The sequence below is a fragment of the Nipponia nippon genome, unplaced genomic scaffold (genome assembly GCF_047370975.1).
Source record: "Nipponia nippon isolate SJK-2023a ecotype South Korea unplaced genomic scaffold, ASM4737097v1 scaffold_19, whole genome shotgun sequence".
Taxonomy (NCBI): Eukaryota; Metazoa; Chordata; class Aves; order Pelecaniformes; family Threskiornithidae; genus Nipponia; species Nipponia nippon.
In genome coordinates, this window is record NW_028262335.1 from 6757984 (window position 1) to 6776344 (window position 18361).

An 18361-nucleotide genomic window follows, 5' to 3' on the forward strand; every position below is an offset into this window, starting at 1 on the left:
CGGGAAAATCACCCCGGCCTCCGTCGCTCCCAGGCAGGGTTACGCACACACGTCGGCTGGGAACCAGGACCCTTGTCTCCATACTGGGCTCAAACCAATTTGCTGCAGCTTTTCAGGTTTGCTGCATGTTATCGGGGCTGCGGTGAGTGCCCAGACATATATAAATAAATAAATAACATAAATATGCTCTTCCCTTGTGACAAACAGGAGATAGAATGGGTTGGTATGGACACCTCTTGTTTAAGCTGCCGCGTTTCACATCACATCTATAACGAGGGGAGAGCACGCACAGGGCCAAATGCCACCGCGCAGCTCCTGAGCGTGAACTGGTTGGGTTAACGCATTCCCTGTGGGAGGACTTGCGCTGTGGAGACGTTGTCCCTTCCCTGCTGCGAGGGGGAGAAGCTGGGTTAGCTGCGTTCATTTTGAAGCCCCATTGGCTTCTCACCAGCTGTGAGCGCGGGTGGCAGAGGAGGCGGGAGGCAGCGCTGGATGCACGTGCCACCTACCGCCTGCGAAGCAGGGCTGGGCCAGCCCTTTTCTCCCTGGGCCCTGGCGAGGTTCAGACGCTCAGCTGGGATTTAGAGAATCAGCTCCCGGCTGTACAACAGCTTCCCTTGTCCGTGGGCAAGCGAGCAAGAGCGCATTGGCATTGCGGAGGTTTGGTACCTTGTTTAGGCAGCTGCTGTTCCTCTGCAGACAGACTCATGCAGGGCCGGCTTTGGAGAAGTCTAACTGAAATTTGAACGCCTGCCTTTACCCATGGCTCTACAGGAGAGAGAGGGGGTTCACAGCTCCGGTATCTCAGCCCTCAGGCAGTACGAACGTCCCTCTTAGCATTTCCCTATTGCATCCTCCGCTGGCATTGTTTTCATAAGGAAAAGCTCTAAAGACTGAAAGGGGCTCACGTGCCATGAACGGATCACCTGGGAGCGATACTCCACAATAGGATCTTTGGGCAGGGCCTCCAACCCCTCTGTCCTCCCAGGGTTCAGTGGTTTTGGAAACGGCATTGCCCAAGGGGCCGATTGCCCTGACAGCGGCGGGGGGCGGCCAAGGCTGGGCTCAGCCTTGCAGATAAGAGGCCGGTTTCACGCAGGGGGGTTTGGAATGCATACGTACGCAGCCACACGTAAGCCGCAGCGCTCACACGCATACGCAGCAATCAATGGTTAATATCAAGGGGTTCCAGAGCATCAAAACAACCAAAGAAATGTCCGATTATTGCTCTGCCATCTGTAAAAATGCATGTGTGGATCCATCACCCCTTATTGAAAGTGGATCCACAGGCTTAGATTCCACTGATCTCTACAGCGAGCGGGAAAAGCTCAGCTTTGTGCAAAGATGGGATGCGGCAACAAGCCAGCAGCAGGGTTGCCCTGTAGACGATACCTGTGTTTTTCTCCTTTCTTCCAAATAAAGCTCCGTTCCAGAAACCTCTGTCCCACAAACACTAGCACTTTTCCAAGGGGTTTAATCAGTTACCTTCCTTCCCACGTGTACTGCGTTAATTCTAGAACAATCCTCTTTGTGCATTACCAACAGCATTTTTTTGGTTTTTTGAGGATTTTCAAAAAAATCCCTGTCAGGCGTAAGGACCGCTCCGGTGGCCTCTTTCTGCCTGTGATTTACTCAGCCCTCACCGTCGGTGCATACGAGCGCCGGCGCTGCCGGGGATGGCTGGGATCGCGCCTGAGGTCAGCCCGTGGTGGCAGCGCTGGGATCGGCGCCTCCGGGCCGGCGTTGGTGTTCCTCAGCTATTCCTTGCTGCGTTCCTCCTCCAGCCGGGCTCCTGCCGCTGGAAGCGCCTCTCTGTTGAGCCATTGGGAACAGTCTGCCGCCAGCGGTTTTTGTGCTGACTCCTCGAACAAGAAGGGGCAAAACCCACCGAAGCCAAGGGGAGTTTTGTCACTGCCAGAACGCAGCCAGGACTTCACGCACGGGGTGCCCGGCTCTTGTCTGGACCTTGGAGTCCTTCTCGAAGGGGAAGGGACAGTCTCACTAGAGGAAGGTGAAAATTCAGTAAATAAAACATATACTGAAAATCCCTGCTGTTGTCTAGGTGCACAAGACACAGACCTGACCTGCACAGAATTCTATGTAACGCTTCTCAAAGCTCCAAGGTTTTCCTAAAAAAAAAAAATAAAAAGAAGGAAAAAAGCTCTTATTCTGCTTTTATCGATGGGGAAGCTGGACCCAGTCGCAGCCCAAGGTCACACAGGCAGTCGGTGACAGATTCCCCTGGGAGAGCAGGGTCCCATCCCGTTCGTAAGGCATTTTCTCCCAGAAGTAGGAGCAGACATCCAAGTTACGAGACGTAGCAAGGCACGTGCGAGAGACGCCTTGCCCGGAGCTCCTCGCTGGGCTGGAGCCAGCGCACAGCACCAGGGCTCTCTCCCACCAGCTGGAGAGGCATCGCGCCCCGAGTGAATCCGCCCGGCCCCAGCCGCGTTTCTCACCTCAGCCCTCGCCGTCTCCTTTCCAGCTCTTACCGCTGTTTGCCACGGCTTGTAACCAAGCTCCGCGCACCGGCGGCTCGTTCCTCCGGGCCTGCTTCTGTCTGACTCTTGAAGTCAAGGCCCGGTTTCAGCACGCTGTTAACCAGTGTAAGGAGGCAAACGTTGATGCTGTTTTAGCTCAACCTGAGGCGAGCCAGATACACCAGAGGCAGAGTTGCTTTGCTTCGTCATTTCTCACCCACATTTAAAGGCAATAAAAACAGGGGTTGCCTGGCAGCCCTTGGAGAGGAGTTACCTGGCAGGACAAGGGAGAAAATACTCCTTTTATTTCGCATGAAGCAACACTTAAATAATTGCTACTCGCAGTTTCTGTATTTGAGTGGACTCCATTCATTCAGCTGCTCTTTGGCCTAGGCCTGCCTTTGTGCAGGACAGGCTATAAGAGTAGTTGTGCGTTTTTTTTAGGTCTCTGGCACTTTTTTCACCAAGAACATACCAGAATATCAGGGTATTTCTAGTGTTTGTGGAACTATAGATCATTATTAGAGCGTTAGCCTGTGGGCAAAGCAAACAAAAGGTTTAAAACAGACACTCCCTCTAACTAAATGATTTTGAATCACCAACCCAGACCTTCAGGCCAGCAGAATTCAGTTTGAGCAGACTCCAGGGAGTCAAACAGAAGCACAGTCGCCCCTGCAAACAGAGGTGCACGACTCTGCCATAAGCCAAAGCCACGGCCACTTTCAGTACTCCAGACCTGGCCACATCAGATCTTAAGTGGGCTTCAGAGGTGGCAATGGACTCCAAAACTTCTGGCCAGGCTCCAGAGGCAGACGCAGGGAGCTTGGCAGTGAAGGCGGACGGCTTCTGACAGAGGTTGGACCTCTCCCATTTCCCACCACGCTGATTTTCCAGAGGTGCAAAGGCCTCAGCACCCAGCTTTGCACGGATGCAGCGTCTGCACTGAAGCTTACGGTAAATCTCAATTAAAGCCTCCCTTCCAAATGTCTGACAGGGAACTGAAAGCTGCTTTTCTCCCCTGATCTCCAAGCTTTGCTGTTCATGCAATTCCATGAGAACACCGAGCGATCAGAGGAGTAACCTGGGAGATGTTGTGACGAGCGGGAGCCATGTTGCAGCCTTCAGATGTTCAGAAAACAGAAGTCGTAACTCACCTTAAGAGCCGAGACTTGCACACGCATGCACGTACACAAAAGTGTGGTGGGTTATTTTGGGTAAACCTAAGCTCATCTCGCTTGCTCAGCCTGATACACAGATTTCTGTGTTTTGTAATCTTTGTCACCATGAGAACTAGAATTTTTTCCTGTTTTCTTAAAATGAAAACTTAAGATTCTCTCACCATTTCTTACAGGCCTGTAGGCCTACAGGTTGTCAACAAGTTCTAAACCTTGTATGATCTGTGATATAGTCACAAGCGCTGGCAGCTGGGGAGAGCTAACGGAAGAAGATTGGTCTCAGTACTATGAACGCAGTGAAATTACTATGCAAGGTTTCAGCTGGAGGAGCTAGTCAGGTCAGGGGCTGTCCTGTTTTCTGACTCCAAGGACTTGGACTTTGTCTGGATTCAAGGAGAGGCATAACGCAGGCCTGGACAACTTCTCCGGCCTCCTGAAACACGCACTAGATCAAACACTAGTGGTACCTAGAGAAGAGCAGTTGGTCCTTTGGTAAATAGCGAAATAACGTCTGAGCAGGATTAAGCATCATTTATGCCACGTTCAGCTCTGCTTACTAGGAAAGCGAGTAGAAATTCAAGAACAGGCTCAGGGAGCAAGCTCCTCACCAGAGAGCCGAGGGGCAGGACCTGCCTGGCCGACGGCAGGGCGATTCCCGAGGTCGCGGGCAGGGTGCAGGCTCTCTCCCCATCATTTCACGGGAACCTCCGCCGTTCTGCAGACAGCAGTGCTTTCCGATCGCCACCCCACCAGATGACCCCAAGGTGAAGGATGTTTTTCCAGTAAGACAAAAAGCAGCCCTGTTCCTTTCAGCTCTGTAGCAACATTTGGAAAAAGCAACTGACAATCAGACGGAAAAGAGACAAAAAGTGCAGTTGGAAGAGGGCGCTGAGCACAGGCGAGGAACGAGATGACTTGACGCTATTTCTTAATGTTTTCTCCAAAGACTGGGCCGATTTCTTTTTTCTCCAGGCTCTTTTACAGTATTGTGCCCAATCACGTCCACTCGACACCTACCACAGGAACTGCGCTTACGAGAGATTAAGCGAACAAATGCAAACAGGCACCAAGAAAAGAAAATAATCTGTCAGCTCCGCTAACGGGACTTCTGGCTCGCTTGTTGTCCGTGGCACACACTTCCCCACGTGGTCTCAACAGCTCCCTGGGGCTGGCTCACAGAAAAACCATCGCACATGTTCGCTCGTCCACTTTGAAACATTCTCACACCCCAAGAACTGGCGCCCAGCCCATTTCTCTTCTCCGTGCATCACAGGGGGAAGATCCCCACGAACCACGGTTCTGTCACCTCCCAGAAACCACCTACAGCACTTACCCGCGCAGCTCGGTTGTTATCGCGCCGGTGAGGAGGACCAGAGCTGTTACTGCTCGTGAAACCCAGCTGGTATCTGCCACCGGCATCTTAAGTTCGAGAAATGCACATTCCATCCCAGGCTTTTGTGGAGTGGTGGATGTTACGTTTGGTATCAACCGGAGAGGTGCCTGAACTAACGGAATGCCCGAGATTCCTAACTTCAAGGAAATAGGGATTTAATTTAAAGGTTCGTTAAGTTGACCACTACAAAGAGCTTAATCTGAAACTCTGGAATGACTGCTTCGGAATGCCGAGCCAGTTATTTTCAGAGGGAAACACGACAGACAGCAGAGTCCTTAGCACTCAGCACAGCAAATGCTGAAAACCTACTTGCTTGTAAATTCCCCTAAGCTACCGAATCCACGTGCTCTCTCTTCGATCTTGGACTTCCCGAGCAAAGCGAAACAACACAACATTTGCCCGCCCTTGCGGCCGCGTGCCGTAACGCCAGGGAGTGAACACAGGCACGCACGCCTCCACGAAGCGGAGGTGCATCCAACGTACCGGCCCCCGCATCTCGGCGGGGCTCTCGCACCTCCTCTGAGCGTCTTCTCCCAACCCCACCTCGCTGCCAAGGCGTTCTGCGTAGCGATCTGCGTTGGGCTTTTTGCTGGTGAAGCCAGATTGTTCTCTTCTGCAACAGGACGTCTTTCAATCCTGCGAGACAATCCCTCGTTTTGGAACAAACCCACTTTAATGCAAAGATGCACGCACTTTCTCCCTTGCCTCCTCCTCTCCAGATTTTAACAAAGGTACTGGAAAGCAGACCACACAAGCACAGCACTTTACAGAAGACGGGTGCCGATTTTTATGCCCAGGGACATTATGTTCACGCAGAAAAGCGTACACTGCCTGGGTCTCGCCTTTATCCTTGCCCATGCTACTTGCGCCGGAGGAAGGTCAGGCCGGTAGCTAACTAAGGTGATTCCTCTGAAAGTCTCTGTGGAGGAGGCTGCAGCTGAGACCTACCTCCCCAGAGGCTCCTTACCTCGGGAACTGGACAAGAGGCAATTCTGGAAGCACCCGGAGCAGAATGAAGTAATTAAACAGGGAAATACTGACTACCTTTTAGAACTGGAATTAGTAAACGGAGATCTGAGGTTGACCTGCTCCAAGTAATATCCAGGTAGTAAGCAGCAGACTTAAAACGGGAACTCCCTGGAGAACGTTGTTACTTCAGGTTGTTCGTATCTGAACAGATCAAAGTTGCTTTCTGTATCACATTATGTCTGAGCTACCTTAATATTTTGGCTTCCACTCAATTATTTAGCATACCAAGTACGAAATAATGAGTTTCCATCTGTGTGCAGACATCAAGTTAAGGCAGATAGTTTGCTGATTCAGGAACAGATTAACCTGCATTCCACAGCAGGGCTCTGCCGAAGCTCCACGGAGCTTTCCTGGTATCTGCTGCCTGTCTCCATTAGTTGTCTTTTCTCAGCTGAAATGGGATCAGAACTACGGTAAAAAACTACAAACCAACTGCTGCTGCGGCAAGGGGATGAGGAAATAAGGAGCCTTCCCCCTGCACAGGGAAGAGGGGCACCCACTCAAACTGTCCTGAACGTCTGCATTTGGAACAGGTAACACTGGTGTGTAAAGCAGTAATTCCTCTTACGGAACAGAGCATCAGAGGGAGCTGCAGAGGTCAAAAGCATCGCTCGGGTCAAACAAAAATTAGGCAAGTTCACAAATCCGTCCGCTGGTAATCACACAGAATAACCCTATGCAACCTCTAGCTCAGGAAATGGCAGACTGGAGGTTGGCTAAAGGAAGACTGACTGCAAATCCCTTCAGCTGCCTCAGCTCCATACTGAAAATTTAAAAAATTGCCCTAAGATTGGTTTGGATTTAAAAGAAGTGTTAGAAGAGTCACGGTCACACCGAGGCACCCACAAGACTGACCACAGAAAGCCTGCTGCAGCTTTCTCCCCGCAGAGCGGACAGAGGCGGTTTAACCAGCAGGCAGCGGTTCGGCTAAGATCTACTCTCAGAGCTTGAAAGGCTCAAGTCACAGCACCCTACTTCACCCAGCACACGAGCCTGCTCCCCCAGGACGGGCCCGCCGAGACATCTGCTACACTTGTACTCGGGGTGTAACAACTTCGGCTCATCTTACATCTACTACAATTTGATAATCTCGTGATTCAGCACCAAATGTCTTCCCTTACGAGTAGGAACAGTGGTACAGCTCATAAGAAACTACTATCAAGTGAATTTAATAGAAAATCAAATACTTTAATGAAATTAGGGAGCATGAGAGTAACAGCTCAGATATACCACTAGAACTGATACTACTGGGCTGTGGGGGTTTTGCTTTTTTTTTTTTAATGCTCTGTTCTTCAACAAGCATGCAGATCGACAAACTACTAACTCTTCAGAGTGTCAAAGATCCTGAGTAAAGAATTTCAAACCACTTAAAATGTATATATAGGAAATGTCTTATGAGCTGGTGGCCTGCACACAGCATTGCACAGATAAAAATATACTACTCTCAATACACAGAGCTAAATACTTTCACATTTATCAGAATTTTCTACACAAGTCTTTTGATAGAATTCAAGTTTTGAATTTTCTGTATATATCTTCCACCTGTATTAAACAAATGCGTATTTACATTGTGGATAAAGTGTAAAGGCTAGTAAGGCCATATTCCCATACTGTACTGTAACACTGCAAAATATATATACACATATATAACCTAATATAGGCAACAGTCCTAAAAAAGTCACCTTACATTTGTACAACATAATTGAGTCAGTATGAAAAGACAGCTTTGTTAGCACCAAGCCACTCCAATGGTTTTTATGAACTGTCTTGAGCCTTCTAGTTCCACAGGGAAGGACTGTTCAGCACAGCATTCCAACTACTGAGCAATGGAGGTCCTGCTTGCAGAACTGGAAGTCCCAAATAACACCCCACTGCACTACGGTACGCAAATTACTAAAGAGCGGGCATAGGAGCATCCAGAGACAAGCTCTGCAGTGTTATGAGGTGACACTCCAGCAGAACAGTCCCCAAGACATTTAGCAGATTAAGTCTTTCACATCCTCCTGTCTCGTTAGTGTCTTTCCTTTGGATTCATGACAGTAAATACGGAATTGCCAGCAGAATAGACATTACTCAAGCTAGGTGGTTTACAAGCCAGGTTAAGCCTATGCTGCAAAGACCAAACGGGGAAGAGCTCCACTGCTTAAATTCCAAAGGAAAGAACTTTTTGCTTTATTCATCGCCTGTGCCTACTGTGGCCAGGATGGTCTCGGTCATAGCGATGACTTGCTCGCTCATAGGAGCGGGAACGCTCATGCCTGTGATTTCTATAGTAGTGACTCTTCTTCTTGTACTTCCCCGAATGGTCAGAGCGCTCCCGCGATCGGCTCCTGGAACGTGATGAACTCCTGCTGCGTGATTTCCGCGGTTTGTGTGTGGAGTATTTGTAGTCTTTTGATTTCTTGTAACTTCTCACCTTGGAACCTTTGTAGCTAGAACTGTGGTTGAACTGTCTTGGAGGAGAGTCGCTGCGGCTCCTAGAACGGCTGTGGGATTTGGAACCGCTTGATGTGGAGTAACTTTCACTTTTCCTACAGAAGGAAAGCATATGATTTTCTCAATATTAAATAGAATTACTCTACACTACTATTAGCACCTATATGTAGTCACAATACAGACACACTTGAAGTACCAGATAGACAAATGCTTCTCACATAGAGCCAAGGCGTGCAGGCACGGTTTGAGATCAGGCACTTGGTTCTGTATTCTGTTGTTCAGTATCGCATGAAAACTAATCCTGTGTTCCAGATGTGATCACATCTGGTTACTGTAGAAATACTGATTTGAGTATTTACTTATTATAAAACTCAAATCCATTTTGAGTACAGTAGTCACGTTTGTTTTAGATTTTTTCCTTCACTACTTAGAAAACATGCGTGAATAGCTAAGAGTAACTGCCAGATTCCAAGTGCTGCCAACAATAAGACAAAAGGTAAAATCACTTCTCCTGCTTCAGTTATAGTAATACTGTCACCAAAACGCCCGATTTTGGAGTTAATGTTCCTTTCTGTCTCTTTGATTACCCCTCTATGGGTAGCACGGTTATGTGCTGGACTTCAAAGTCAAGGGCAGTACAGAAAGCAGGTTTTAAAGATGTTGAATTAAATTCAGATAATTACTAAGATGCAATTTTGAATTCAAATTTTAAGGAGAATTTTTATCAGCAGATTTTAGCTTTGGTCTTTTCCACATACACATTAATACAAAGCCATACTTGGATCAGTACCCAAATCCAACAGGATACAGACTGCTGAATAAGTAGTCAAACTTGCCTTGACTGAGGGGCATGAATCTCTACTACCCTCAACTACATACAACACCGGATCATTTTGCGTTTCATAAATTAAGGTTCTGCAGGAGTGACTGCCAGTGAGACTAAGGCTGGAGTTAAGAGTTCATCTACTGCAGGAAATGCTTTAACTACTCCAGTACAGTTCAGTATAAATATAAAGGTTGTGACCACAAACACCCAGCTCTAAATATAAAAAACCCACAAGAACAAACCAACCCTGCTGCTTGGTGGGCCATATGTCGCCAATAAACAGGCTGACATTCAAAAATGTCCCAATAGGCTTACACTCTCTTTTCGATCTATTTGGGACAGGTATGGCAAGGTCAGACACTGCAACTCCCTTGACCTGCGAGCCAAGGCAGCACAACTCTTAGCCATCATGTTTCTGGAGCTTTAACTAGCAGCACATACTGCGATGTTATTTCACAGCCTCTCATTAAGAAACTACCAAAGCTCACTCTGTGAAATTGTCATCTGGGACCTTCTCGCAGCACGCCCTTCTTTTACATAGTACATACCTGTGCTTAGGGGATGCGGATCTGGACGGAGATCTTGAATAACTTTGATCTCGACTTCCGCTTCGACTTCTGCTTTCTCTTCCTTTCTGAACACTGCAAGAGACAATAAACAGTAAGTGATTTTGCTTAAAGCAGTAATGAGAGAAAATAAGCTTCTTCATTATGAAAGCCTCACCCGTTTACTGGGCTATTTGAACTCATTCTTTTTGCTCCCTCTGTTTTCCTTTTAGCGTTCTTCATTGCCTGAACAGGTAGTGGTGAAGGTTTATTTCCTTTAACCTCTTTTGGAGACTCTAGAAAAACAAGCCTTTGTTACTTTATTTTGAAAGTATGGGTAGTGACTGAAAGAAGGACTGAAGCCTCCCCTCGCCCCGTTTCATCATCTTTGTAATGAGTACTGTATACACGCAGCTTGCACCTATGTGCACACGTGCACGCGCACACAACCGCCCACAAAAAGTGAATCTGAAGAAGTTCCCAGAAGGCAGAAGGTAATCTGAAACATTTCTGCTAAAATATTGAAGTAAAACCGGGGAGTTAACTGCAATAGCAACACATCGCTTTCAGAGCCACTTCAAGAAGGCCGAACAGCAACTTCCTTTTCTTGCCAATTATTCAGTATCTTTTTAAAGGTAAACTGAGGAGGAAGATGGTAAGCGTTACCTTCTAGGCAAGACGTGCGCCAGACTGGAAGCTTCAGACCAAGTATACAGGAAAATACTCCCCACCCGTCACCCAAAAATACTACTCCTGCCAGAGTTCCTAATCACACCTATGCTTTAATATTGCTTTAGCATCATACGCCAATTGCAAGTATTTGTTCAAGTTTATTGCAAAACCACATAAAAGCAACTCCCTGTACTATGCAACTTTAAACTAGCCTTAATTTTAGACTGATTTGATTTTAGCCTTGATCTGTTTCAAGAAATTACAAAGTTACAATGCTATTCAAAGTCTGCCATTGGAATAGTTGCTAGAAGTCAGCTTAAAAAAACCAAACAAAAACTAAACCACACTGTATATGCATCCCAAAAGGGTAAATATACATTTAAGATGAGAAAGAGTTATTAGAAACAAGTTATCCACTACTTGCCATTTTTCGGGATAGGGGAAAATCCTGATGTGTTATCCAAACTCGGGGCTCCCTCAGGTACTAGACCTTTCGCTTGTGCTTTTGCCTCTTCGATAGCTAATTTCTTCTTTTCTACTTTACTTTCCAGATCAGATAAATCAACCTGTGAACACAGGAGCACCGCTTATGAAAAAAACTTAGTAAACTAGACCTTGTGCTTACTCACTTATGGGGTGAGGGGAGGAATCTAAAGAGACCCAGACACTGTGACTACTATCCTGTTCCACCTCATATACCAGGCTCGCAGCTGGTTTCAAATGGGACAAGGTTTTTCCAACTCACGTTCTAAGTGGCAGCCTTTAATGAAGGCTCACAATATGAAAAAGCAGCAAACCTTTTTCCGAGTATAGAGCTGCAAAATTTTTAAGCAGATTTCTTGAATTTCTTCCTCTGTTGCTCCAAAGAGTAAAAACCAGTGTGGACGATTAGGAAGTGGAATCTGAAAGGGAGGGGAAGACACGCTCAGTTTTCTGCTTCTATTAAAAGAACTAACAAACTTGAAATTAACGGAACTGTATGATCACCTCCAGTGTCCTAGCTGCGAGGTAAATACATGCACAGGCAATGCTTTCTGGCTGGAATCTTACAAAGACATCTGTTCTCAGGCTATCATTCATGTAATTCCTGAAAGACAAGATATCGGCAAAGTCGCAGGGCACTGCAAAGTTGTTCGTGTTTTTTGGGTTTTTGTTTTGGTTTTACTTCTACAAGGACTATTTCTTTCTGCATTCAGTTATTAGACTTAACATTATACTCCTGTAAATCTAAAGAAAAGTTGTATAATTTTACTAAAAAAAAATAATAAAAAAAATCCCTCAAGGGGAGGGATGTGTGACAGAAATTAAGTCTGATTGACTGACTGGCTGCTGAAAATTCAGTTGTGAAACGAGAACCAATTTTAACTTCACTTTTCCTTCTGGATCTCTACTGGCCTGCTCTCATGCAATAAAATTATTTTCATCAAGACAACACACAACATAATCTGAAGTACTCAGTTATAGACTCTCAGGTTCACATGTTTCTCTGCAATAGGGCTGAACCCAGATGGTTTGCTGAAAGCTGCAGCTCCCATAGTCGTTCTCCCATGAAAATGCAGTCCAATTCAGCACGCGTCAACTTCCACTGGAGATTTAGGGGGTTCCTTTTCCTTCAGAAGCATTATTTTCCATCCAGAACAGAATTCTTTTTGATGCAAAAAGCAGCCATAGAAGAAATCAGGGTGTTTGGGAACATCAATTCAGGAGAGTACTCAGTATTCAGGCAGATCTCCTCTTTGGCACATGAAATACGGTTTCCAAATTGTCCCATTTCAGTAAGGTTGCTTAAAATGAATATTCACAGAATGAGAAAACTGTAAAATATTGCATATATTCCAGTCAGTGCACTTAAGCATTATTCTTCTAAATCTTAAATACACAAAGTAACTTCCTCTGAATCTGTCAGCTGATGTGCTTAAAAAGATCTAGATTTTTACGTCAAGCAAAGTATCAGATGGGGAAAAGCTAAAACCAAACATAACAGAAAGTCCTCAAAATCATATGCTTTCTGAAAGTAGTAATTAACCATGCGGGTGCCCAGTATACAAGGATTCACTAACCCCCAAGACATCCAAAGCAGAGACCACAGTCCAAACACTTGTAACCAGTTTACACAGGACAGACAAAAGGAACTTGAACCCCAAGAGTATCAACCTCCCACCTGCCCCAGCTGTCTTACATTCTTGCTTATACGAAGAGCAACTGCTACCCCAGAGAAGCAAAGCTAAACATCAGCTCATCGTTCTGGAAGAAGGAACTTCAAAACCTACTTTTCTTATCCCACTACAAAGAGAGCACAAACCTTCTGGCAAAAGAAGTGGTAAGGAAAAGTGGTACTTCAAACATCTGGAAGTCATACAGCCTTTTCCTAATTTGCCAAATTGAAAAACATGCCTGCTTCCAGGTTTGGCCTCTGCGTATTTTCCCTGTGGGCTCAGAATCAGACACAGGAGGAAATGAATCCTTGTCACAATATTTTAAGAAAAAGGTAATGTTGTAAAAAATGCACATTTCAAAAAACAATTATACTGGATATCCACCAGTTTGCAGGTACTGGAAGCAACAAGCATCAGTACACAAATATGTTATTTTAAACATCTGAACCACTTCTCAGTTGGGGTAATTTCATCCCTCCTCTCATAACAAGTAGAAAACTGGTAATGAGTAGTCCGTAACTCACATCTGAGTACTTCGTGCAGCGGTACCGGGAAATCTGGCAGTGGGAAGTTTCTCTAAGTCCTAAGTATTGCATTTGACTCCAAGCTTCACACATCTACTCAAATGTTTTCTAACTACTTTACAAATGGAAGCTAGATTTCAGGTTTTGTTGTGTTAATTCATTCCCGTAAGACTTAAATCCCACTTTAATTCGCTTTATCGCTTAAGAATACATCATTTTAACAGTTATAGAAATAGAACATTAAAAATCTTGCAGAACTTCAACAATCAGGTTATAAAATATACAACAGTCAAAATGCACAATAAAAATAAAAGTCAAAAAGTATAAGCACAAGAAGCAGTTGGCCAGTTACTATACTAGCATGTATATACCACCTGTCTAGAGTCAGCCTTCTCTTTGTAGAGCCTGCTTTGGTTTGACTGAAGACGGCAGCTATCCCTGCACCATAGCGCTTGGGCAGCAGAGGAGAAGTCTTAGTCACTTACCCTCAGAGGCTACCCTTTGATTAAAAGAGTACAGAAAAGAAAAGTCAAAACTGGTTCTCTACACACAGGTCACAGTACCAGACAGTTCAGTCAGCAGAAATATGATCTTTGGATTCACTAAAGGTTTTTAAACCACAGTATTGTTAAAAAGCATTACTGTTTAAAAGCATTATCTATTTGTTAAGTTTAAGACCTGGAATTTTACATAAGCTTCCCATCCCCAAGCAAATCTTTACTGTAATGAGAGCGACAAGGCAGAGGACATTTCTTGGCAAACATGAAAACACTGAGTTTATCCAGTCTTAGAAGCTGACATCTTGCATTATCTATATAGATAAAAGAAATTTATCTGTGCCGAGTTTTTGATACACCTGTAATCAAGCTCAAGCCCTGGGAAAAGCCATTTCCCAGCACTGGTAACAGACTTCAACTACACATAATTTTCTCTGAAGAACAAAAACCAAGAAAACCCTATAACCCACTCAACATTTTCCCTTCAGCTGAAAAGTGAAAGCAGAGAGGAGGGAAGTGAGAAGTCAGGGTGGAAAGCTACCTTACCATTAAAACAGTGCCTCTAATCTAAGAGGCCGATCAACATTTGGGGAGTAGTTTGGGGCACACCAAGAAACACTGGAGCTGTCTGGTGTGGCCCACAATCATTTCTGAGCAATGTTGCCCAGAGTGCCTCAAGTGACATATTTCTGCTACTGCCCCTGCTGGTCTCTTAAAACAAAGAAAATCAACTTACCATGAAGTCTGGACCAGGTGTTGGTTACGTTCACATTCTAATACCTGAAGGTACATAACGATTATCTGGAAGATATGGGTTATCGAGTTATTAACAAGAATCTTGAGAGCCACCTATTTATTTCAGAGGGACATCCATGAGGCATCTGTTATTCTCTTTCAAGTTCTAAAACACTCTGCATGAGAGAGCGTTTGCAACATCCCCAGCGTTTATCCACACAGCTGCTGCTCTCCAATGCAGAAGTCTGTATGAGTTGACACTCAACCAGATCTGACCTTCCTAGCTCTCCATCTTCTGAGCTCAGTCATCAGGCTATTCATCTAGATGTCTTCAACTGTTTTCAAGCTAGGTATGTTCTCCTATACAATTCACGATTCCTTTTTAGCTGTAACTCGGGAGAAAATATTGCTAGCTGCAATAAGCAGTAACAGAAGTATAACAGTATTTGCAGAGAACAGATCTAACATGTTGTGGTCACTGGCTTATTCAGTTCTAGTTGTTTTTTTTTCCTTGGGTTTGAAAGGAAAACAAGGATGCAGATAAAAAGACCACTCTGACAGCAAAAATGTGTACCAATTAACAAACAAGTACAATTGTCCTCTGGGGTACTGATAACATGAGTGAGTTCTGAAAGTCCAGCAGGCTTAAAAAGACCTTACGACAGCAGTGTTTTTAGAAGAAGAAAGAGCAAGATCCCAATTTCTGCTGGCACAGAAAGAGGAGGTTCTTTTACCACACTTAGCTACTTAAGGCATAATGCTAATGGTACTAAAGCACCAACTTAAACATTTGCAGTAGTTACATCCTCCAAGTATCATCCTAGTCTGATACGTGATACTCAAATATTGGGAATTGTCTCATTTCTAGTCAAACCCTTCACACCCGAGTGCACTTTTCAGAACAGAAGAAACACTGCTAACTAGCTCATACGGGTTTAATAACCTCAGCCTGTTTCCACAAGGAGTGATCATGACACACAGTGTTCCTGATGACAGGATATCACCACCCTAGGTCTCCAAATTCCTTTCTGCTTAAGAATCTATGTTCGGCTGATGTTTTCTAACACCAAAGCTACCTACTTATATAAAGGAATACTTAGCATCTGTATCCACCTCCAGTCGTCATTCAGCAGTGACACAAGACCAACTAGTAAGAATCTCTTAAATGAAAAAGAAGACATTGGGATCATAAGCAGCTAGCTTTACTGAGTTAACCAGCGTTATCATGTACAAACCATACAGCTTCCATGCAGTTAAGCAGTCTACTCAAAGCATTTATAGCCTATGAAACACTGATTATAAAGTTAACTTATACAGTACAAACCTTATGAGGGTGCTTTACGTGAACACAAAATCCCAACTCCTTTAACACTCTTCTTTCTGCCTTAATAATTTGATTCTTCAAGTTCACATATTCTTGATCCAGTATTAGAGGCACAGGTTTTCTGCAAGACAATTTCAAATCGTGAAGATAATCTTAACCTCAAGGAGTACTCATATGCAGGTTAAATTGCATTTGTGTAAAAATAAGAGACATCACTATTTATAACACCAAAAATATTTACTTAATAAAGTGTGTCAACTCACTTTTCTCCTTCATGAGATCTCTTCAAGATGTTCCCTGATTTATGAAACAGGGAATGATACTATCATCGGCCCATGAAGTTTCGTAATTAATATACAATGTAAATACTGCTGATTATTTCAAAGGCTAAGCTTACTTTTTTTCCCGTAGATGTCTAAGGCGATGGAACACGTTAATTACATCCCTTATGCGTCTTGGTGCTTCTTCAATTTTGGATGCCAGATGAACACAGGCCATTGACACATGCTGAAATATAAGTATTGCAAGACACTGATGTTTTGCTCAAATCAGGAACCGATCGCCTCCAACAGCTTAAGGAGGGATAACAAGAGAAAATGGTGGTAAAACAAGGAAATACTAAAAATTTGACAAAATCAGTACTATGCAGTTTTGTAAAATCATGTTGATCAGTAAGTAAAATCTACAGGCTAGTTACCAACACTCTGATCACACCTAAGTTCACAATGCGCCAAAATAGATCAAAGATTAAATAACATTTGTAGCCATGTACATCTTTTAATATTTTCTTACCTCCATGGAATGCTTCACAAAAGACTTGGTATAAAAAAAACGTTGAAATAGCACCTGTCCTGTAGCCATAGCCACCTAAAAAGGAAGTAACCACAACAGGTATTAACAAAACGACTACCAATTCCAAAAAGAAGTTACCTAGAATGACTTCAACAGATTTAAGACCCAGAGGACTAGCTAAGCTATATTTAAGTACGGGAGTAAGTTCAGTGGTATCTAATGAAAACTAGCACCCCTACCTCAGTAGCAAATTAGAGTTGCCCAAAATGTTATCAGTATCACAAACGCTGTCTGTAAGTCAAATACATATGTTAAATCGCAAACTTATTTTACGAAGAATGAAAACATGCTCCAAATTAAATAAAAAAAACCCAACACAAACACTAGAACCCAATAAAACTGGAAGTTATGACAATACGCCAGAAAAATTCTACTTTTTCGGCACGAAAGGAGGGGGGAATCTAATCATATTATGATTTGCATATACTCATAATACAATTTGAGCAGCTGAGACTCGGTAGCTAGAAGATGCCTAGGAAATTTTACACTCGGAGAGCAACGAGACTGGTTGCGGTTGGACTTTGCCAGGAAACAAACCCTTCCCGTGGTCACTACAATTCTAAGGAGGCTAAGAAGTCTTTCTTTCCGCAAGCCCCCATCTTAGAGAAGGCTCTGCGGGAGCCCCCGCCCTGCCCGGGCCGGCCCGGGGAGGCGGCGGGGGCGGCGCAGGAAGGCGGTTACATCACCCGCTTCCTGCGCCCGGCCGGGCGGGGAAGGCCGCAGGCCCCGCGGGGAGGCCCGGCGGCTCTGGCCGCCCAAACCCCAGCCAAAAGGGGCAGCGCCCCAGCCCTCCCCGCACCCCTAACAGCGGATGGCGGCCTAGAGACCAAGCGGCGGCCGCGCCGGCGGGCCGAGGCCTAGCGAACAAAGCTCTCCCCTGTCAGGGAGCGAAGACGCCCGGCCCCACACCCGCCCCGGCCTTCTCCCCCAGCGAGAGGCCTCCCCAGCCCGACCTGCGGGAGACGCAGCAGGATGCCGGCCGCCTGGATGAGCTCGCAGCCGGTGACGCGCAGCTCGGTCTCGGTGTCGGGGTCGAGGCCGCTGCTCATGGACGGGGTGAAGCGCAGCGTGTGTTCGGGCAGCAGGCAGTTCTCCAGCGTGATCAGCACCCCCGAGTACAGCCGGTCCCCGATCAGCACCGCCCCGGGGCCCGGCACCGGCGCGCCGCTCCCCGCCGAGGCGGATCCCACCGCCGTAGCGCCGGCAGCCTGAGGCCCCGCCGGGCCGCCACCTCCTACCGCTACCACAGCCGCCGCGCTGCCCGACCCCGCCGCCATTTTGTGGTGGTGCCGCCGCCTCGCCTGGCTGAGCTCTCCCTCCCCGCCGGGCGGCGCCTCTGCCCCAGCGCCCCCCCCGCCCCTTTCCACCTCCGGTCGACGCCTATTGGTGGAGAGCAGCGAAGCGGCGGTCGCCGATTGGTCCGGCCGCCGCGACGTCTGACGCTGTCCCCGGGCTGAACGCAGCGGCGTGACGCACGCGTCGGGAATTTGAACAGGGCGGGGGAGCGCCCCCCCCCCCCACCCCCGACCGTTGCCAGGCCAGTCAGCGCCGAGCCCCCCCCCCCGGGCAGGGTTTTTCCCTCTCCAGCGCCATAAGTCACCACTGAAAATTGTTTTTTCCAGTAGCAATTACCAAAAAAAAAAACCTTTATTAATTCCTTAACAGAACGGAAAGCGTATGCACGCTGTGTGTGTTGTTAACAGTGGAACTTCCACAG

At 46.1% G+C, this 18361-nt stretch overlaps 1 protein-coding gene across 34 annotated transcripts; it reads right to left on the reverse strand.

Annotated features, from left to right (window-relative positions):
* Nucleotides 1-1440: 1440 nt before the first annotated feature.
* CCNL2 (cyclin L2) lies at nt 1441-17989 on the reverse strand. Of its 34 annotated transcripts, none has more exons than XR_015704239.1 (14): nt 17598-17989; nt 16585-16659; nt 16190-16299; nt 15793-15913; nt 14470-14534; nt 11544-11643; nt 11354-11458; nt 10981-11122; nt 9888-9980; nt 8494-8608; nt 4264-5684; nt 2493-2754; nt 2085-2129; nt 1441-2001 (listed from the first exon to the last, which is right to left on the reverse strand). XR_015704239.1 is itself a non-coding variant. In XM_087755141.1 (12 exons), the coding sequence occupies exons 1-12, from the start codon at nt 17919-17921 to the stop codon at nt 2704-2706; spliced, it is 1419 nt and encodes a 472-aa protein (XP_087611267.1). In that variant the 5' UTR covers nt 17922-17985; the 3' UTR covers nt 1441-2703. The 34 variants fall into 34 exon arrangements, 9 of the variants coding, with proteins under 9 accessions (XP_087611267.1, XP_087611269.1, XP_087611268.1 ...); XR_015704240.1 differs by having other exon boundaries at nt 2080-2129; XR_015704236.1 differs by having other exon boundaries at nt 2460-2754.
* Nucleotides 17990-18361: the final 372 nt, after the last annotated feature.